This window comes from Cetorhinus maximus, chromosome 18 (genome assembly GCF_964194155.1).
Source record: "Cetorhinus maximus chromosome 18, sCetMax3.hap1.1, whole genome shotgun sequence".
Classification (NCBI taxonomy): Eukaryota; Metazoa; Chordata; class Chondrichthyes; order Lamniformes; family Cetorhinidae; genus Cetorhinus; species Cetorhinus maximus.
The window spans coordinates 40,168,083-40,191,145 of record NC_135896.1 but is presented as its reverse complement, the minus strand read 5'-3'; the positions used below and the strand labels follow the sequence as shown (position 1 = coordinate 40,191,145).

The following is a 23,063-nucleotide window of genomic DNA, read 5'->3' as shown; positions in this document are numbered from 1 at the left end:
CAACAATGGCTGTAAAGCCTCTGGTTCACTCTGTCTGGCTTGCCTGGTCCCAGCGGTAGTGGATGAAAGTCAATGCACGCCTGAACAGAGCGTCTGTAACCTGCTTGACACAAGTGTGGACAGCTGATTGGGAGACACCGCAAAGATCACCCGTCGACCCCTGGAAGGAGCCAGAGGTAGAGAAATTGAGGGCAGCTGTGACCTTTAGGGCCACTGGCATGGGGTGCCCACCCACACAGTTTGCAGAGATCTCAGGGCCTATCATCTGACAAATGGAGGTGACTGTCTCCCTTGAGAGACAGAGCCTCCTTCGGCACTGTACCTCAGACATATTGAGGTAGCTGCTTTGCCGCCAGTATACTCTGGCAGCAGGAAATGGCATCTTCTGCGGCCCCTTCCACCTTGAACTTCCTGTTGGCCCTGCGCCCCTTGTGCCTGCGCCTCTCCTCCCAAAGGTGGCTCCCCTGGATGCTGCATGTGGACTCTTGGCCTCCTCCCCCTTCTGGCCCTCCCTTCCTCCTCAGCGAAGGAGCCTCCAGTGGAGAACACAACTCCCATTCCCAGGCTAAGGGAAGGCTTCCTGAAAGCTGCAGGCCCCAAAAATGATCTTTACTGTAGAGTCCTGACCTGAAGGCTGTTACTCCTGCCCAAGCAGCTGGTAAGAGTTTTGAAGTATTCCTGCTCACACGCAAGTATAAGTAAGTTTCACACTTAAATATCTGAAAGATCACATTCGTGACCCCGCTCACCCCTCTTATCCCAATCGTGGATGAGGTTTATACAAATGTCTCCTACCCACCTGCCCGTTGTGCCCGTGCGACGTCCTGAAGATCACACGGGCCCCATAAAATTTGCAGTCAATTGATGCCTCAGGAGTCTTAACTACATGATTAATTAATGGCGGGCGCGCATCCAAGAACATCACGCGCCCCCCACCTAAATATCGCAATGGCGCACGGTGACATCGGGATGCTCGCCTGACGTCACCGCGCATCATTTTATGCGTCGGTGTGCGGGCCAACGGAAAAATTCTGGCCCAAGTGTTGTAAAAAATTATTAAAGTGTACAATGCAGAGCATTTTTTCCAATGACAAAATTGGCATTCGTCTTGGGTAGAAGCAATAAAGAGATCTCTTGAAAATTAAGCTTTGCACACAGGCAATACCAGAAACAAGATCAATCCTATTTGTCTTACTCATGATTTGTACTGGTTACCCTTCTGTACAAATTCAGCAGCTGCACAATATTCTACATGTACTTTGTGAGAAATCTAAATCACTGCATCCTTTCCCTTGCAAATGTAGGGCAGTGGATAATGTCCCTGTTTAAAATATTGCAACTTACCTGAGAGCCAGTCAAGATGATGGGCTTTCCTTGGTTCTCACACAAGAATGAAAGGGCTGCAGCTGTGTAAGCCATTGTATCTGTGCCATGAAGAATCACAAAACCACTGTACCGTTGGTAGTTTTTCTGAGGGAAAGAATAACATAAATCTTAGAGGGCTTTATCTATCAGAATGGTATTCTGTCTACTCAAGGAATCAAACAGCAGCATGTTGGTTTGTTAGGAATACAACTGATGTCAAATTTTACTCCAGCAATGAATAAATCTCATTCTTATCTTTCATGTTGTATACCAGGCACTTCAAGCTGATAGTACTGTTAAAAGAGGGCTGACAAATTTAGCACAAAGAAGATATAATAACTGATTTGACCATTTGAGGCCAAGGTACTATTTATATCTCGAGTGATACAGGGCTTCATACTTGCTGACTCCATCACAGAGAAAATACTAAATGAAACTAGACCAAGGGGCAGGATTTTTAGGTTGGCATGCAGGCGCAATCAGCGGGCCCTGGAGCAACCCCCCAACTGCAATTTCCCACTGGCTGGCCAATTAACGGCCAACCAATGTGAAATGCACGCGGAAATGCTCAGTGCTGCCGGGGTGGGGGTGAGAGGAGGGCAGGCACTGATGTGAGTACAGGCATGGGGGAGTGCGGAATGAAAGCTCCCCAAAGGCAGGGAGCTGCCTCAGGGAGCTGAAGAATTTAAAACTAATAAATCAAGATTTTAAAATCTGGAAAAAAATGTCCACACATTAGAATCAGTCACTTGAACATATACATGACCATAAGACCATAAGACATAGGAGCAGAAATTAGGCCATTCGGCCCATCGAGTCTGCTCCGCCATTCAATCATGGCTGATAAGTTTCTCAACGCCATTCTCCCATCTTCTCCCCGTAACCTTTGACCATCAGCGATGATTGGGAAATTCCACCGAAACAACCATTCAAAGATTTTGGGTATCTTCGATACTGATTAGAGGATCCGGACTGTCGAGATCAGTGCAGCATTATCTATGCGTCTGGAGATAGAACAGCTATTTTGTGGAATGACATAAAGGAACCTGTTGTCACTGAAGAACGTGCACGTTGGACAGAGACATAAGTTCGTTGGTCCCCCAAAGGCACTTACTTAGCAATGTTCCATCAGTGTGGTTTTGCTCTTTGGGGTGGGGAGAAGTTCAAGCAGATTCATCGTTTTAGCCACCATGGTGTCCAGCTAATCAATTTCTCTCCATGTGAAAGATACATGGTGTCATTTATCTCTTTAATGGACACTAAAGATGATCCTCAAGCCATCATCATTCAGGATGTGTTAATAGGCCAGAAGAAATAAGGATTTCATTGTGGGAGCTCAGCTCATTGGCCTATATTCAAATGGAGCCATGATGGGAAGTTTTTTGCACGAATGGCACAAGACACACTTAGTATTTATGAAATGCCTTCAATGGGACTGTTGGATAAGAGTCTGAAGATTAGTGGAATAAAGGATTTCTCGTGGTCTCCCAGTGATAATGTTATTGCATTCTGGGTGCCAGAGAACAAAGATATTCCAGCCAGAGTCACTCTAATGCAGCTTCCGACATGACAAGAAATAAGAGTGCGCAATCTGTTCAACGTGGTGGACTGTAAATTACACTGGTAGAAAAATGGAGATTACTTGTGTGTGAAAGTAGATAGAACTCTGAAGGGTATACAGGGTCTTGTGACTAACTTTGAAATCTTCAGAATGAGGGAAAAGCAGGTTCCTGTGGATGTTGTGGAAATGAAAGAGGGTATTATTGCTTTTGCCTGGGAGCCAAATATACATGATGAAAATTCTATCCATATACTTTTATTTAATAACAGCCCTTGGATGAGATTTCATCAAAAATGCAAAGTCCGCCTGGCAGATTCACCCGTCCACCAACCGTAAGGTTGGACGGACCATGAAAAATTGGGGACAATTGGAACTTTAGTGGGCTTAATTTCCCTCTTAATTATCAGCGGGCGCGCTTACGATTATCGTGCACGCCTGCTGACCGAAATATCGCATGTGCGCAGCATGACGTTGGGAAGCTCACCCAACACCATCACGTGTTATTTCATGCTCGAGCAGGTCAGGCGCGCACCCGCACGCCAACCTAAAAATTCTGCCCTAGGTTTCACCCTTTTAGCCCACAAATAAAAAAAAATTGAACTTAAAGCTATAGCTTATTCCTAACACACGCATATAGCTTATTTAAAACTATCTCTAGCTCCTAATATCAACACAGATGAAAATCTAGGGCCCAAAATTACTAGCTTCCCACTGACTTTAAAGCCTATTGAACCTTTTGAGATGGATTACCATGGTGGTACAAGAGATCTTTGGAGCCATTTGAAGGCCCAGTGCAGGACTCATGCTTCCCTTATCAGTCTTGGGATCCACTGGACCTAACCTGGAATGGAATTACCAGAGAAGTTTGAGAACCCTATCCGCCACCAGCCCTCGGCATGCCTCCAAATGACTGCAGCAAGGCAGAGTGACTGAAAGATGAGGCAGTTCCCTTGCTTTGGATTTCTGGGAAGAATACAGTTGGAGCAGAAACTGACGGATCTAGATTTTGCTCACAATTCTGGTCTGTTAGTAAGAGATCTGCTTGAGATACAGTCCCCCACACTAGAAATTTGAGGCCTTTGCCTATGTGACTACCATACTCATCAGCAAAATCATCCAACATGAGATATTTGACCCAAGTCTCAGCTTACCTTTATATCAATTGTAATTTTAATCCATTCATCTGTGGTCATGTTACAGGAGTCCAGTAAGGGTGAATATTCAATTATCGTGTATATAACCCTTTTATTTGACTTAGATAGACTGTAAAAGGAACAAATAGGAAGATTTTCATTTCCACCATGTTTAAAACTTACCCAACATCAATAAATAGGTAATTAAATAAACTTTTCTTGGGTTTTGCACAAGCAATATGGCATCCATGACAATATGCATGAAATATATCTAACTTCTGTGCCAATGAAATCTGATGTGCTTCCCCTTACCAACACAACATTGTTGTGAATATCCAGTTTCATAATTCATACATTTTAGAAATATAACTCAGTTTGGCAATTTGATTTTTAAAAAATGTAAGTTAAATAGAAACACCTCTTTGAGAAACCGGTAACAACTCAGATATTAAATGCAAATCAAACAAGCCTGAGTTTATAACATTTAAAAGGTAGTCTGTATTTATTCAATAAGACCAGGGTTGATAGTGAGAAACTTAAACATTGGATAACCCATCAGTGAGCTTTTGGTAGAGCCATGACATCTATAATTATTCCAATAAGGGATCTGCATTATTCATGCAGTTTCCAGATGAAAAGAAGCTGAAATCAGCTTTGTAAACATGAGGGTTACTTCATGGGCCCAGGGGGTCTGGTGAAAGGGCAATTATATCCATTGAAGATATAAATTATTCATGTGAGTTACAAAACCAAAGGGCTGTGTTGAAGGAAAAAATTAGTTTACGTTTCTGTTGGGAGCATCCCAAAGTATACCACTCTGTCATGGAGGTGGGCTGCGAGGTTCGGACAGTTCCTTTGTTTTAATCTGCCTGGGTGTTCCTCACAGAAAACTGGCAGTTTTGCACTTAGCTTGGAAGCAGTCAGCTTTGTCAGTCAGCAGGAACTGTGGGACAACTGTAGGACTAGAAGCATAGAGGTCATTAGGAACCAGGGTGTTCCTAATTTTTAAACCACTAAGCAAGAATGCAATAAGGCCCTACATTTGAACTGAGGAGTCCACAGTTTTGAGGTCTTAAAGGCAAGTTGGAGGGTTACTTAGCCAAAAGCTAACCGAAGGATCCCCATAAAACTTGTACCTTGGAGAATAGCTGGAACTCAGAGGAGAATTAAAGGGAATTTCAGAGAGTTGTGGCATATCTTTGGGTTGGTCCCAGAAGTAGTAAATAAAGCTTCAAAATATCATAATGTATAAGGGAACTCTTGGGGGGAACTAAAAAATAGAACTAAGTTTATAGCATGAACCTTTATGTACTATAGTGTTGTTAGTGTTGCTTGCTTTGTTTAATTTCCTTTTACATACAATAAAGTTTGTTTTTGTTTAAAAGCGTGAAATCTTGTGGTGTAGTTCTTTCGATTAATCACTGAGTGTTCAAATTTCTCTTTAAATGTTAACAATCCCCAGAGGGATTGTAACAACATACAATTCTTTTTAGCCATCTATCATCTCTTAAATAGCAGTTACTTTAGAATATTTTGTCAATTATTAATGTTATTAATTGGTAAATTATTATTATTAAATGTAACAGTAATATGTGCCTTTTGCTTGCGTCCTACTGGTGAATGTGATAATTCGTCAAAACAAGATTATCATACAGTTCATTGTTTAGAAATTTGTTGGCAGTATCAACAATTCCCTTGAATGAGCCCCTCTTTACATCATATCATCAACCAAAAGAACAAATCAACTGCTCCACTGGTAACTTCCATCACAGCACCTCACTTTCAAGCAGGTGGGATTCAATGGTTTTGCAGAGGCTGAAACTTGCAAACCAAAATACCCCATTAAATGCAAAGCTCTGGTAACATTGAAAATCAGCATCAAAATGTGAATAACTTATTCTTTATGAAATTAAGAAAATATAGAGGCTGAATTTTCAATTTAGGGGCAGAAAACAAGCGTCGGGAGTATTTCCAAAACCCACCCCGTCGGGAAACAGTCACTCTTTGGGGTTTTAACCAATGTTCCCCCTTAATCAGCATAAAGACAGGTTCCCTGCCCAATCAAGGGCAGGAGGCGGTCTGACCTAACTGGAAGGCCAATCAGAAGGCTTTTAGCTTGAGCAGTACAGCAGGCTGCAGTAAAGGATGATTACCTGAGAAGGTGCTTCAACATGAAAGTGCCATTTCAGCAATATTTTTAACAATACAAATCAAAATTAAGAAAAGCAGCCAGGCCACCACTAGGGTGGTGGTGGTGGGGGGCTGCTAGGCAAAGCAGGAATCCTTCTACAGGTTATTCATTTGCACTCAGACAGACAGGGAGGGCTTGTAGACCTGGCCTCCTATCCTGGAACTGGGTGCCTCTCTCCAGGCCATTAAATTGCCCCACCCCCCAATCACATTGGGAACCTGGAGGTTGACTGCATAATTAAAGTTGGCCTCCTTTAGCTTCCCTTAACAAGGCAGTCTGGTTGGTTGCCCACCTTGTGGCAGCAGGCTCTGAACCCACCTCCCCTAAAATGACCAGTGCTAAAAACGGCATTGGAAAACCGGCCGCCAGCTGGTGCCAGTGTATTTGGTCCCTATCCACCTTTGTTCCCAACCTCGGTGGGGCCTGAAAACCCTATGGAAAATATCCAATAAATCCAGGGATTTTTTTGTCACATCTTGTTCAGCAAAATCAGCTGTGGCTACGCTGGAGTGAGGAATGAATGACATCTTCTGTTTCTGGGGATGTTGGCTAAGGAAGAATATTGGCCAGGACACCAAAAACATTTCCTGCTCTTCTTTTAATACTGAAATGGACCTTTAACTATCTTAAAATCTAATATTTCATTCACAGGATGCCAATTCCAATAAAGCAGAGCTCCTCCAATACTGAAGTGTCAGCCTGGATTATGCAAGCAAGTCCTGGTGCAGGTCTTCAACACACCATCTTCTGACTGGGAGGCAAGAGTGCCATGAACCAAGCCAAGCGGAGTATAATATCTACCAGTATATCACTTTTCCTGAAAGGAGTCAGATCTAGATAGAAATCCAATTCAATCTTATCCTGTATGGAATCTAGGTTTGTTATCCATGCATTTCTGAAGTTTAGTACTGGGCCGTAACTTCCCAGCTCCCCAGCATTGGACTGGAGGGGGGTACCCCATTGGGCCGCTAGGGAGACCCCTTCAGAAGTTCCGAGCTAAGGGTTTGCATGGCAATTGTCCAAAAGTGCAAACTTCCTCTTCGCAATTGTCCTACACAGGGAACCATTGAAAATGCAATTTAAATTGCAAATTTCATATGGTTCCAATGGCGTTATATCAATAGTTACCCAGAAAAAATTAGAAGAATTAAAACCTCTTCTAACTTCTGGGTAGCTATTGTAAAGACCCAGGCCGACTCCCGATGGGATTCCACCCCCCCCACCCCCACCCCCACCGCCCCCCTCCACCAACCCCCCCACCACCCCCCCCCAACCCCCCCACACCCCCCCACCATCTCCCCACCCCCACCACCACCCAGGGGGCATAGATTTAAGGTAAGGGGCAGAAAGTTTAGAGAGAATGTGAGGAAGAATTTTTTCACCCAGAGGGTGGTGGGAATCTGGAACTCTCTGCCTGAAAGGGTGGTAGAGGCAGAAACCCTCATAACATTTAAGAAGTATTTGGATGTGCACTTGCGATACCATGGCATTCAAGGCTATGGGCCTGGTGCTGGAAAATGGGATTAGAACAGTTAGGTACTTGTTTGACCGGTGCAGACTCGATGGTCCGAAGGGCCTTTTTCTGTGCTGTAGACCTCTATGACTCTATGACTTACGGAAGAACCAAAGTATTTTCTGATGAATCAGAAGAGTCGTAAAGCTTGATTTCTTGAGCATAATTTTCATCATGTAGGCAGCTCATTTTTCGAAGGGCTTTGACAAGGGCTTTTGCTTGTGGTGCAAGTCCTAAAAACAAACAAAACATATCAAACAAACATTTGTAACCAAAAGCAATGGTCAAGCCTGCTTCCTTTAGAAGAATTTATCTTTGGTAACATTGTAATTGTTGCTACACTTTCCCAGCTATACACAGAGAAGTGTTTAGTTTTGGAACATTTATGAAGATTCTCCATGACATACATACAAAACTATTAAATAAAGTGCCAATAATAAACCAGTCATGTAATGTTCAAACAACTTTAGTTCAAATGGTACAAAAATCCCAACACTAAAATTCCCTTAAAGAGCATGTTATGTGCACCATTTTTCTGTTTTACACACTTTGGTGGGCGGTGGGAGGGGGAGGGGTGGGGGGGTGCGATTTTGTCAACAGGGTAAAAATCCTGGATCTCCCTCCCTAACAGCACTGTGGATGTACCCACACCACATGGACTGCAGCGGTTCAAGAAGGCAACTCACCACCACCTTCTCAAGGGCAATTAGGGATGGGCAACAAATGCTGGCCTAGCCAGTGATGCCCACATCCCATGAATAACTAATTTTAGAAAGCATGCTGTTCTCAATGGCATAACCAGAGTGAACACCACTTCCACTTTCTTTCTTTTTCCAGTTTCCCAAGCAATTATAATTAAAATTCTAAGTGCAGGCGCTATGCACGGGAAATACATGATTCAATGGCAGGGGCTGCTTTTCAGTGGTGAAACCCGTTGACAGTTGACAGTGCTGCAGCTATGGGTGGACTTTAAAAGAGCCCCCTGGTCAAACAGGGAGGCTCTGCGTCACCACCAAAACTTTCCTGCTCAACTCCATTGCCATTAGCATAAGTCTTGAGAGCACAAAGGTGGCAGAGGTGTTTTTCAAAATTAAATTTCACTTGTATAAATATTTCACATTATATTGGTTTCATTTTATTCATGTGTGCATCATCATTATTTGTTGAGACTAGCTTAGTCAGAGAGCTAAATACTGGTATGCCTTATGATTGGCACACATTGATAGTTACAGGGGAGTTAGGGACATTTCCTTTAATGTGAAAGAAACCACGTTGTGGTTTTGCATTCAGTCTTTATTGAATGTTCATATTAGTGTCCAGTGTTGTATTGTGGGACACGGCTGAACTTGCAGGCTCTCCTGGCCCTCCCTTCTATGCATTGTAAAGGACATTGTCCAAGATCATTCGTAGTGGAATTAATTGAAATGTAGATGAGCTCAAAGCCCTATAAAGGACTCTACCAGCCAACACCTTGAGATGGACACAGATTTGGACAGTGCCATTTAGGCCCCTCATTTTATTACCTTGACTGACTGTTCCCACCACCTCTCCTCCAGCACACCAGGCCCTTCCCACTTCACTCCTCCATGCCCCCAATCTCACTCCACATGTCCCACCCCTCAACATTGACTCACCCTTGCTGGTCCCTAGCCTCCACGTGAGCTGCCATTCTCCTGCTCCCCTCCCTTGTGCTATAGAGTTAAACAAGGAAAACTGCTGACCTGACACACAACTGCACAAAACCGACTGGTGCATGCCACCTTTAAACAACCATGAACTGGGTACCATGAGATTCCTGTGCACTGCTGACTTTACCTTGAAGGTAGGATGAGTATTCATGGCCTGCAAACGTATTACAAGTTTGAACCCGCCACAGCACTGTTGCAAACCTGCTGTTGATTTTGTCTCTGCACTTTGCATTCTGCCTAAGTAAGTCAGCCCGCTTGCCACGTTTCCCACTCTTCTAGGCACCATAAACCCCACCCCCTCCGCATTCTGTTTCACCAGCTTGTCAGTAAATCTCTTGCTCTTTGAACCTTTTGTGGACATGCACATCAAATCAGCAAGAGAGAAATCATATAAGCACAGTAAACTTGCTATATTTGAATGAGAAAGAAACTCTTGGAACCTAATTTGAAGCCAAGCTCTAGAAGTGAAAGTACAGTGTCTCACCAAACTCTTAACAATTCCAAAATTTAGAGCATGTATCAGACATGGAACAAAACAATGCTGTTTGTGTAAAAGTCATGGACGTTGCAATAAAATGAGATGGATTACTAACAAAGTGACTCCTCTATAGGCTAATATACAGGTAGGCCCCTTTGGTAGTAATTCAAAGCTGACTCGATGGGTGGGAAACCCACAGGATCAGATGGAACACCACTTTTACATCCCAATTAATATTATTCTCCATTAGCTTCAATGGAGAGTAAAATCAGGCAGGGAATAAAATTAGCATTGCCCCCGATCTAATCAGTTTCCCAGGAGGTGGGTTAAGTTAAAGTTGCCCAAAGATCTCTGTTCCATCCTCATTTGTCCTTCTGCAAACTAGCTGGATTGCACAGAATATGGCAGTTATGTTCTCTAAACCCAAAATTGGACAACATGCAATCTGGGCTATCGCACTGAGCAACTTTGAAGTAATTTTCGTCCAAAATGACCTATGTTTCTGATATTGGAGCTAAGGGACAGCTAATAAACTTTATCATTAGAATGTCAGTTCATAGAAAATCTCAGTATATTTTGTACCCTGGTGTTGTAACTAGAAGAAATTAAGTTCACTGATGACGTATCCCAGTCTGCTACTTTCCACCTTCTAACAGTCCAATCCAAAGTAGTAGCTGAAATTTATATATTGGAAATTTATTACAAGAGTATCTGTAAGATATTTTTGCTGCATGACCAGATTGTATGAATAAAACAAGATGACTTAATGCTGTAATGAAGCATAATTCGTATTTCTCAATTTATAAATACACATTACACTTTTTATGATTATTTAGTTATAGATTGTGAGAATAGAAACATTTTAGCACTCACCATTAATTCATGAGATAAATTTCACATCTAGCCAGAAGGGGAATGAAATTTTAAAAATAAGGTACATATACACAGTCATTGAGTCACAGGCCAGAAGTTTACTTGTGTCGGGCAGGCTTGGCGGCACCAGGCGCAGAGCTGATCGCCGCCCGCAATTGGCTGCATGCTGCCATTTTACATGGGTGGGCCAATTAAGGCCTGCCCAGTGTGATGCTCAGCGCTACCTGTGCAGGTGGGGGTGGGGAGAGACGGGGCATGCGCACGAAAGAGCGCAGCAATCTCCGAGTCACGGAGCTGCCTTAGGGAGATTAAGTACATATTGAAATTTTTTAATAAAGAAAGAGAAAAATTATTTACACATGTCCCCTCGTGACAGTGTCACACGAGCTGGGACATGTTTGTCAATTTAGAAAATTTTGTTCATTGATTTTATAAAACATTCAGGGAAGCTCATCCCACCCGTGGATGAGGTTTCCTGAAAAACACGAAGGCCGATTGGGCTCTTTGCCTGCTATTAATTATCTAAATTACTTTCCTAATAGCCTTAATAGTGGGCCGTAAAAATTCTGTAAAGATGAATGTTTTGCCAAATTTCCTATACTTATTTCAGTGCATTCCATTGTTTACTTTCAAGTGTTTTTTGTTGCAATAGACCAATTCATTTCTTCCTTTATTTGAAATAACAAAACACCCAGAATTCGTAAAGTTTTTCTACAAAGTCCCAAACATTGAGGTGGTTCGGCACTGCCAAATTTTCAGTTTTATTATTGATCTGCTAATATCCGTAATTTTTCTTTTGGTTTCATTCTGACTCGGCTAGTTTAGCATGGGTGCAATTGGAGGCAGCCTCTTGTCAATCCACATCTCTGCCTGCTCTCTGGTGCTCCTCCATTCCTTCCTCAACCAGTCGCTTTTCTTCAAACCCTATTGTTAGGCAGTCGCTTAAGATTTGGACCCAGTTCGGAATACACTTTGGGCTACAAGCTCTCTCTTTATACAGCCCTATTGACGCAAATCATTTATTTCCGCCTTCATTAGGAGATTCTGCCTTTCAAGTCTGGCATGCGAAAGGTGTCAAAACCCTTGCTAACCTATACATTGAAAATATTTTTGCTTCTTTTGACTCTCTCTCTGTCTCTATGAAATATGATCTGCCCTGTACACACTTCTTTTGCTACTAACAAATCAGAGATTTTGTCCGCAACAAAAAGCTCAGTTTCTTTTGTTGCCCCCCAAATCACCGATAGATATTATATTAGAACTAAATCCTTTTGTTAGGGGATTCATTTCCAAATTATATTCTCTAATTTTTTCGCAACACTGCCTTTCACTTCCTACTTTAAAAACTCTTTGCAGACAAGATTTTGACTAGACTTATCAGAAGATAACTGAAAGTCTGTCCTCTCTCATGTACATTCCACATCTGCATGTGCAAGACATGGGTTGCTACAATTAAAAATCTTACATTGTATCCATCTATCCAAAGTTAAATTATCTCAGATTTATCCAAATTTTGATCCAACCTGTGATAAATGCCATACTGCCCCAGTCTCTCTAATTCATATGTACTGGTTGTGTCCTGAATTGGCTTTGTTTTGAACAAATATTTTTAGTAGCAACATTGAACCTTTTCCTATTACAGCACTCTTTGGAGCAGAACCAAATGCCATCCCACTTATTAAAATCCAGACTGATGCACTCGTCTTTCAACATTATTGGCTAAACGTATTATTCTATTCAATTGGAAACAGTTTGCCCCGCCCTCTTTCACTAATTGGATATGTGATTTTATGCAGAATCTTAAACTTGAGAAAATAATGTACACTATAAGAGGCTCCACTGATAGATTTTATGTAGCTTTGGAAGCATTCCTAGGTTATTTTGAGGAACTATAGCTCTCGACTTTCATATAACTGATCCTAATTAGGTTGTATATGTTATATCATGTGAAACTATATCTGTCCTATAATTGTAGTTGAATTGCTTATTTTTTGGGGAGGGTTTTTTTCATCTTTTTGCTCTTTCCTTATTCTTCTTCTTGCTCCTACTTCTCTTTCCCTTCTCTTTCAAATGTAAGTTTATTAAATTATTGCTTTACTGTAAGCTATTTTCTGTACTATTATCCATTATAATTGTTGTTAAAATTTAAAAAAACAGAAATTTAAAAAATAAATCAGCCATGATCTAGTGAATGTTGGCAAAGGCTCAAAGGGCCAAATGGCCTACTCCTACATTGCCCATCAAGGTCATAAAGCATAAAACTTTCCTTTTCCGTGAGATAATTGGCATTCAAAAGTAGTTTTTAGATCTGAGCTGCTAATGTCCAATGCCAAAATTCATTTTGCCCTTGCTTAGTGAGATAATTCTTTTAGTGGCTGCTCCTTCAGTAACCAAGACCTCTCTACCTCCCATTCCTCCTTTATGACACTCACTAAAACCTAGCTTTAAAGCTTATGGCCACCTGGCGTAATAGTGCCTTGGTGGTTTGGTGTCAACAAACTCAGGAGCTAAAACCAACAACTTATACTTAGGATGTTTTATTATGTTAAAGGCGCTACACGAATATAAGTTGTTTTTGGTTTTACCTCCGAGTTTGTTGGTTCTGGACTTGTCCCATTCCAGAAACTTGGGCACATCACCTTGAATGACTCCTCAATGCAATACTGAAGGAGTGTCGCGATGTTGGAAATCTTGACTTTCATAAAAGGTGTGAAACCGGAGCGCCATGCGCTCTCTCAGGCAAACATAAAAGACTCCACGTCAGTATCTGAAGAACAGTAGGCGAGTTCACCCCAGTAACCTGGCCAATATTTAACCCTTAATACAAATAGGACAGAGACCGCCATCACTGACAGCTCTTACCCACCACGACAAACGCCACCTGATTTTTCACAGCCCTGTTCCCTATGTGAGTGACCGGCTTTGGGGTGGGTGAAGCCCAACATTTGTTTATCGAGTAGAGCTGTACTGTTTCTTGTAAATTCTTACTTTAGGTGGTCTTTTATAAGTACAGCTCTGCGATTCATTTTTAGCTCACTCTCAACGTTTGCAACTTTGGTCTAGGTATCTGTATATTTTTAGTGCTACTCCACTAGTGTTTTCAAGTCATTCTTCTTTCAACTCCCTTTTCAATTGTCCCTACTTGTTTTCACCTTGAAACCCATTGGTTTTTGAAACGGCTACTCCTGGAGTTTGTTTCATTTTTTGCCAGAAGAAGCAGGTGCTGCCTCCTATGCTACATCGGACTTGGGCATTCTCACTCACCATTACTCTGTGGCATCATGCCGATGGTCCCTCCAGTATATATCACCAGAACTTTAACCTTCTGCACCTGAACACTGGCGGACGTTCGGGGCACATGCGGTTGATTGCGGGCAGCAGAGTTCTCCCAGTCGAGCAGGGTGTTGAACAGCTCGCTGTTCCGACAGCAGGAACTCGAGAGAGTGGACATTGCTATCAGAGAGCAAGGACAGACTGAGGAACCGGGAGAAGCAAAAGGGGGTATAGGCAGAACCAATTACATCATAGTTTGTCGTCAATATACACTCAGTAACACCCCTTCTCTAATATAGGCCGTGCCTTCAATTATCCATTCTACACCACCCCCCCCATATACAATGTTTCAATTTTCTACAGCCCGTTTCCAATCATACACAGTGCCTTTAATTCCCTATTATACAACCCTCTCTAACATACACTACATTCAAACCTCCAGTATACTTACGACACTTCTATGAAGGTATGTTCACATATGTCCTGGATAATGGTGAGTCTTCTGACCCATTTGCAGTCGCTAATGGAGCGAAACAAGGCTGTGTACTAGCACCAACATTCTTTAGCATGTTTATCTCCGCTTTGTTCTGCGATGTCTTCCATGATGGTGATCCTGGCATGGAAATCAGATGTTGCTTGGGATGGGAAGCTGCTCAAAGTGAGACAACTGCAGGCAGGACCAAGGCCTCCAAGGACATGCTTTGTGATTTCTGGTTTTCCAATGACTGTGCGTTAGCGGTCAACTCAGAGCTGGAAATGTGATTAAACGTGGACTTGCTCTCCCATGCATGTGACAAATTTGGCCTTAGAATCAGCACAAGGAAAACTGAAGTAATGTACCAGCCTGCTCCTGCTGAGCCCTCCATGTGTTCAGACCCAACAGTTTACCTTACGCCTTTAAAAATCCTGTACCAACATTTTATCAAACTCCACTCATTTTGTACTATGATTTAATATGAGCACAATATTTCAGAATATTCCTCATTCTTGCTACTAATAATAAAAGGATCACCAGGCTTTTTCAATCAACAGAATTTATATTGTACAGAATCCAACTTTGGGACTCTCGCCCTCGGTTGCAGAGAAACATGTCGATTCCAGTAACTATTGTTTCCTGCTACAATTACTGTACATTCCTTTTTGCTCCCCCCACATTAATGGCCCCCTGCACCATAGTGCTGTGGTCACTTTGCTCATCCTCCCTACAGTCCCTGGTCTTGTCCACACAAACTGCAAGAGTGTCAAACCTGTTGGACAATTGCAAGGGTTTGGACTCCTCCATTGCTACCTGTTGCATCCCCATACCTACCTCTCTTACAATCAAAGCCTCCTGTACCTAACCACAGGCCAAATCTGAAGGGGTGTGACTGCGTCCTAGAACAAAGTGCCCAGGTAACTTTCCCCCTTTCTGATGCATCGCCAGAAGCTCAGACTCGTGATCATCACCCGTGAGACAATGTTCTTCGAGCTACACTTATTGCAGATGTGGTTGCTGTGGACAATACACTGATGTCCACCAGTCCCCACATACTACAGTTGCCACACATCTGCCCTGCCATCTTTATTGTGTTTTATTTAACTGACTAGATTTCAAATTTAGAAACATCACTCAATGATTATCCATAGTTATGTTAAGGAGTATAGTTATGCCATAAATTTAATATGATACTCATCTCCCCAGCACCAGTTTAAACTACCGCCCCAGTTTAGAGAGAAAAGAAACTGAAAACTCATCAATCATCTACCTGATCACCTAATTAATGCCTCCAGACATCGACTATCAGGTCTCTCAGTCTTCAGCTGCCTCTCTCAGACCACTTTTTGTAAAAAGACCAAACAACACCTCCTCCCTCACTGCATCAAATTCCCTCACATACCAAATTCCTAGAGTTAAGCACTTGGCCTTGTTGCACTCAGGGAAAGCTGAGCCTTCATGCTACTTACTTTGTGCATTTGCTAAACCTCATATATTTATACTAGCTGAGATTCCAGTGACTTGAGTCAACTACTGCTAACTAGAGAAACTCTTTCGAGTTATCAACAGTCACAGATTGCAACTCTTTCGAGCACAATCACAGTTCTTGGTTTCTGGGAGTGGGACATGAACCCACAACCCTCTGATTCAAAAGCGAGGGTGCTATGAACTGAGCCACAGCTGACACCTCCTGCTAACTAGGGAACCAGTTCTAACTAGCTAACTAATTAAGTAACTCAGCAGCTGCCTCACAGCAGGGACCATGTTTATTATTGACTAAAAGTGTAAGAAAATATAGAGATTGGACACAACTATCCTGCACATTTTCACATGCATCTCAGTTCCACGACTGGAGTATATCATACAGATGAATGCTGGAAGCCTTTGGATATTTGGCAAAATTATTTCCCTCACATTTATAGTTGAACCTGCAAGACCAGATATTGATAAAATAGGTAAATTTGTTAAAATATTATAATTAAAAAATATATTTCAATGCTATTACTATAAAAATGTAAATACACTATTTTCTCAATAAAACATTACAAAAATTGACAGCTATTAGTAATACAAGTGCAAAGGTGGCATTAGAAAGTACATAGGGGTGCATTGCAATTTTCTTTTAAACTCAAGAGCTTCAGTTTCAATCTAGCTAACTGAAACAATTCAATTCTTTCCTCTGAGCAAAAGAGAAACCAGCATCAGTTCAGTTATTTTGACAAATCATTTAATCAGACAATGTGAGAAGTGGAAATATTACTCTGGTAATAGTAGGAAGTTTGGTGGTTGCACTTTTCACACTGACCTTAAGCCTAACTTGGTGGAAAAACTAGGTTAAAAAGAAATGTCTTCAGTAATCAGAGAAAAACAGTTAATAACAAGTGAAGAGGGCACTCAGAGTGCATACCTCCACCATGCTGTGTTAACTCAACATTATTCCACTTACACAGTTCTTCCTTGAGGCTGTTCCCTGTCTATTTAATGCTTTGTAACTACAAAGCTGTAAAAAGAAATCTTTTAATTCAGAGCTTCTATCTTATGAAGAGGCTTCAGGCTAATCCACATCTAACAACCTGCTCTGAAAATTCTGCTCACATTTTGACAGCTGTGATAAATTCCATCCGGGGCAGCTGAGACAATCAATAACATTTTTTTTAAAAAGTCAATTTACCCTATCTCCAAATGTTAATGAATCCTTTAAAAAAATTCCAGGAGCCGGATTTTATCCAGAAACTAATCAGTTCTTTCTTGGGCCATGCCCTATTTGTATACCAAGTTTCAATGAAATTCATCCATTAGTTTGGGATTTGTTGAGCCAGTTTTTCAGGTATTGGGAGCAGTGATGCACTGAATATAAGTTCCTAATGCACACTCTGAGGAAGTCCTGATGTGTGCAAAGCTGCTGTAATTGCCCGGGAATTTTAAACTTCCGTTAGGTTGATTTGCTTTTCCCTGGACCCTCTGCAAATGTCTCGTACACTGATCTCAGTGTGGAGGACTTGGGCTAGTTTTGTGTTACTTTCCCCAATACTTATCCTGGAATTGTTACACTGTTTAATCTTTGATGTAACCCAGTGAATAATAGTGCAACCCAACCCAGCACCTCCTACTTATACCCTTCCACAACCCTAACCATTCCCCTGGCCTGGTTGTCTACTCCTCCCAATCACCCATGCCCTATGACCCAACTTCCAATCTCCACAACCCCACTATGCACTCCCTCCACTCGAAGAAGAAAACAACATGCGGCCCCATGGTTCATTGAAGCCTCCCCTGCAGACTCTCCTCCAGGCTGTCCAGAAAAGGTGGGAGGCGCTGTTTCCCTGGGATGGCAGCAGGAGGCCCTCCCACCTGACCACGGTGGCCTGGACAGGGGTTGCAGCGGATGTTAGCGGTCATAGAGTCCAGTGCAGAGATGCCCAGCAGTGTTGCAAAAGGATGAATGATCTGCTGTGATCCACCAGGGTAAGTGCACTATCTACTCACTGCAAAATGACACTGTCATAAGGCAGTCTAAGTGCACAAGTGCAGAGCGATTTCACACAGGAGTTTGGGTTGCTGCGCTCACCAGCAGATTGGACATCTGTACTGAATATGTGTGTCAGCTACTTCATGCTCTCAATCTCATATCAGTTAGAGGACAACCAGCTTCTTACTGGGAAGGGCTCAGCAGCTGCCATGGGCATGCATGCTCTTGAACTGTTCATGCAATCAGTGGCATTAAAATCAATTCTTTTGTCTTTCTACCAGGCCCCTGCTCAGCCCCATGCAGGTGACAAGCCTCTGGATTCTGCCCTAAGGGGCTTGTTGAGAATGCAAAGACAGGAGGGGAACATCAGGCAGAGATGTCAGAGTCCATGCACAGACTGGATCAAAGGCTGGAAGAGTCCATTCACATCCAGTCTGCTGTTGTGGTTCTGGCACATGAGCATTTGGCTGCCTCCATGGAAAGGGTGGTGGCTGCCTTGGAGACCCAGGTCCAGCAGAATGCACAGTGGCTGCTGGATGTGTGCTCAGATCTGCACTCTGTCGCTGTAGACATTGGTGCAGTGCAGCAGTGGCTAGGCAAGAGGGGGACAGGGCACCTCAACCTCCCTCAAGGTGCCCCTTCGCACCATCGGGCGCCCACAGGGAGGTGGTATCTTGGGGCTTCATCCCAAAACATTCCAAGGGTGCCCTGCCACTTCACCTCCCCTCTGCCAGTGACCCAATTGCCTCCAGCAGGTCAGGCTAAGGAGTGTGTCAATCACCTTGTTAAAGACAATTGCTAGTTAAACAGGTGATGGCAATTGATTATCCCATCTAAATAGAATAAAAAGAAACAGCTGGAACACTGTGTGGAAGTTACTTGGAAGGCAGTGGTACTGAGGAGTTGTTTTGAAAATAAACCAGCTTGGACCATAAAACCAGCCTGGATTAATTCTTCCACCATAACCTCTCATTGTGAGTAACATGGTAGCTGAGGATGAACTTTAAGCTTTGCTGGTTGATTGCTATATATGAAGATTTTTGTCTCAATCCTCCGAGGGAAAAGAAGTGTACTGTTGCTGACCATTTAAGTTATGGAATGGTGGAAGGATGGTGCTAAATCGCAAACTTTGACTATCCACCAATTTTTTTTTTCTGACTCTGAACCTTATCAGCAATGGAAGGCTGAAGTTGAAATGTGAACCTGGGTTACTTCCATATCCCAGAAGAAGCAAGGTATGGCTTTGGTGTTATCATTACCAGCCAAAATTAAGATGAGTAGGGTATTTTCAGAGTGGAAAGTGGATGATTTGGATCATGAAGAGGTCTTGAACCTTCTGTTACAATTTTTGGATAAGTTTCACAAAAATGATGAGTAATTGGAAGCTTATGAAGCTTGGACAATTTTTGATAGGTTTAGGAAATCAGATAATCATGGAAGAATATATCATGGATTTTGATAAATTGTACAGCAGACCACAGATTTGAACTTGAGCTTCCGGAATCAGTATTGGCATTTAAATTGCTGTGCTTGCATTTCTCATGTTGATAGTCTTTTAGTGCTAACAGGGGTTCAATTCCAGAGAATAGAACCCCTCCTAGATCAAATGGCTGCTGCCCTGAAAAAAGTTCTGGGGCAACAGTTGTCCCTAACACTTTCTTAGCAATTGTAAACAACTATGCCGTAAAACAAAGGATAGAGGATCCAATGGTGGCTGAATTTTGAGGTCGACCAAATATTAGACAAAGATTCCAATACAAAGATGGGGTTAATGACAAGAGGTCTGAAAATTATCGTAACCCTAGCTAATTTGAGAGTCGGGACAAAAAGCAAGTCAGGGATGGTGATCGTAAGCATTTAAACCCAAAAAATGCACGGGGAATGGTTTTTTGGTGTGATTCCCAGTATCATTACATGATGAATTGCCCACAGCGAAGGAATCATGTTTTTGAAGTGACCGACAAGATGGATTCATCTGAAACTGAAAATGATGATGGTGACTGCCATGATGGAATTGTATTGATCACTGAGTTTGAATCTGGTGATGAGTATCTTGATCAAAAACAAAAATACCTGGAAAAGCTCAGCAGGTCTGACAGCATCTGCGGAGAGGGACACAGTCAACGTTTCGAGTCCGAATAACTTCTTCAGAACTAAGGAAAAATAGAAAAGAGGTGAAATATAAGCTGGTGGGGGGGGTGGAACAGGTAGAGCTGGATAGAGGGCCAGTGATAGGTGGAGATTGCCCAAAGATGTCATAGACAAAAAGACAGAGGTGTTGACAGTGGTGATATTAGCTAAGAAATGTGCTAATGGGGATATTAAGGCTTTCCACTATTGTGGTATTGCGAGATACCACTATTGTTGAGGTGATCTGCGATGGAGAAGGTTCAGATGACGCTAGATATGAAGAATGATAGAGCAGTCGTGTTTGGGGGGTAAAAAATGTGGATCTACATTTTACTCGGTCAGGCCATTACTGCTTGCCACTAAGGAAGCCAGAGATTTCTCATCAAAAATTCATGAAGTTTTGTTAACTGCTGAGAATAAGAATTTGGTGGACAAAAAAATCATTTGGAAATTACAGACAGTTTGCACATCTGGTGCCACAGAAACTGAAGGCTCTGCTTCGAGATGCGGGGGGGTAATCATCATAAAGGATATGATGACCTTATTGAACAAATCACTGCTCAGTGTGAAATTTGCCTTAAATATCGCAAGACACCACCACATCCTGTTGTGAGCTTGCCACTAGCCAGAGAGTTTAACGATGCAGTGGCAATGGACTTAAAAGTTTGGGACAAGGATAGGGGTATTTTTTTACTGCAATTCATAGATATGGCAACCAGATTTAGCCTTTCCACTACGATACATAGTAAAGACAAAAGGACCATTGTCAATAAGGTCATGGCGAAATGGATAGGAACAGGATTAGGAACACCAATGAAGTTCCTCACAGATAATGGTGGGGAATTCGCCAATGATGGATTTCAAGATATGTGCGGAAATTTAAACATCATAGTTATGCACACTGCAGCTGAGAGCCTGTTTAGTAATGGTCTTTGCGAAAGAAACCATGCAGTAATAGATGACATGTTACATAAAATATTGGCTGATCAACCAGATTGTAAATTGCATACGGCACTAGCATGAACTCTCTCCAAATGGTTGGGCAGGGGGTGGGTACAGTCCACACCAGTTGGTGTATGGAAGAAATCCAAAGTTGCCAAGGGTGTTGGATGCTCCCCCTGCTCTAGAAGGGACTAGCATTAGCTCCAACTTTTCAGCTCATCTGAACACTTTTTGCATGGGGACAGAAAAGCTTTCATTAAAGCTGAGGTTTTGGAGAAAATTTGGCGAGCCCTACAGCACCACAAGACCATCAGGAATACAGTTTAGACAAGGAGACATGGTATATTATAAGGGAAAGAGTGGAAAGGACCTGGCAAGGTAGTAGGGAGTAATGGGAAAGTAGTAATTGTGCAACACGGCAATTAAACTGTTAGGGTACATTCTTCATGGTTAATTGGTACTGACTATACCTTTACAGGTTCTGAACAGGACATAGAGCATGAGGAGGCACCGTGCACATCACATACACACACAGGTAGGTAGGTAGGTAGGTATGAAGAGCAGACGACAGCAGATATAGGGTTGACTGACCATGAACAAAGTAATACTGAGGTACAGGACAACACTATTCGTCCACAAGGGCAACTACCCAAAGCAGGAACAGAGATAGCTTACATGCTAAAAAGGATCAGTATATGGAGGGATGCCACTCATAGGGAGAGCAGGAAAGGCCACTGGTAAATACAAACATTGGCTATATGTGTAGGATGAAGGACAGGAGATAAGACCTATCGATTGGCAAACTGAGGTAAAGATGTGGAAAACCAGAGTACAGTATGAGTTCTGACAGTGGACCAGAAAATGGTCGTGACCCTAGGAAAAAATCAGATTTGAGAACAGGGGTTCTGCTCGCATGGGAGAATGATCATATAGTAGTAGTCCAGAAAGGGAAGGGAATGCAAGTAGAGGCTGTAGCTTAACAAGGAGGACTAGAGAGCAAGCTAGCAGTCTAGCTTGCTCTCTAGTAGTAGAGTAGATGAACATCTAGAAGTAGATGTCCTTATGACTGAGATTCTAGTAGCTGCTAATAAATTGGAAAATAAGCTGATCAAGGAAGGCAAATGGAAAGAGCTAGAAAGTTGGAAGGAATTTGGGGTATATTCTGAAATACCTGACAGGACAGCCAGCTTTATCTCACAGATGGATCTGTACAGAAAAGGTACTCCCAGACGGCACATATAAGGCCAAAGCGAGATTAGTAGCCCGAGGCTTTGAAGAGAGACTAGGAGATCAGGATGTCTGAGTGGACTCACCTACTGTGGGGAAAGTGAATTTGAAGATTTTTTTTAGCTATTTTGGCATCCTATTCGTGGGAGTGCAAATCGATTGATATAAAGGCTGCGTTTTTACAGGGGGAGAAGTTTCGAAGGGAAGTTTCTTTTAACCACCCAAAGAAGCTGGGGATGTAGAAGGAAAGCTATGGAAATTGAACAAGTGTGTTTATGGGTTGAATGATGCATCAAGAGTATGGTATTTTTCCGTGAGTTCTGTCCTGTGTAAAACAGGTTGCATTCAGTTAAAGGCAGGCCCTGCGATGTTCTACTGGTACCATAAGGAGAAACTAGCTGGACTCTTTATCATGCATGTTGATGATTTCCTGTGGGAAGGCTCTGAAGAATTTGGACAATGGGTAATCAAGGATAAAGAAGGAATTCCAGGTTGGACGTCAGGCTTCATAGGCCTTTAAATACATAGGTTTAGACATTAAGCAGAGCAAGTCGTGAAATATTAATCATATCCCAATAACTCAAGTTGGATCCTCACTAAAAAGAAGATCCTGCTACCAAGGAACAGTCGAGAAGTTTGATTGGGAAGTTGAACTGGCTGTGCACTCAGACTAGGCCTGATGCTAGTTATGATGTGTAGGAGCTGAGTACCACAATGAAACATGTTACAGTTGAGCAAGTTATGA

At 42.4% G+C, this 23,063-nt stretch overlaps 1 protein-coding gene across 1 annotated transcript in view; it reads right to left on the bottom strand.

Annotated features, from left to right (window-relative positions):
* The window catches only part of LOC144693091 (L-asparaginase 1-like), an 86,572-nt gene extending 72,319 nt beyond the window's left edge, over nt 1–14,253 (bottom strand). Inside the window, exons 1-4 of the mRNA XM_078562480.1 lie at nt 14,067–14,253; nt 7,867–7,996; nt 4,078–4,189; nt 1,345–1,470 (exon numbers count right to left, since the gene is read on the bottom strand). Of these exons, the coding sequence (XP_078418606.1) occupies nt 1,345–1,470; nt 4,078–4,189; nt 7,867–7,996; nt 14,067–14,253 (555 nt within the window). The remainder of the gene's footprint in view (nt 1–1,344; nt 1,471–4,077; nt 4,190–7,866; nt 7,997–14,066) is intronic.
* Nucleotides 14,254–23,063: the final 8,810 nt, after the last annotated feature.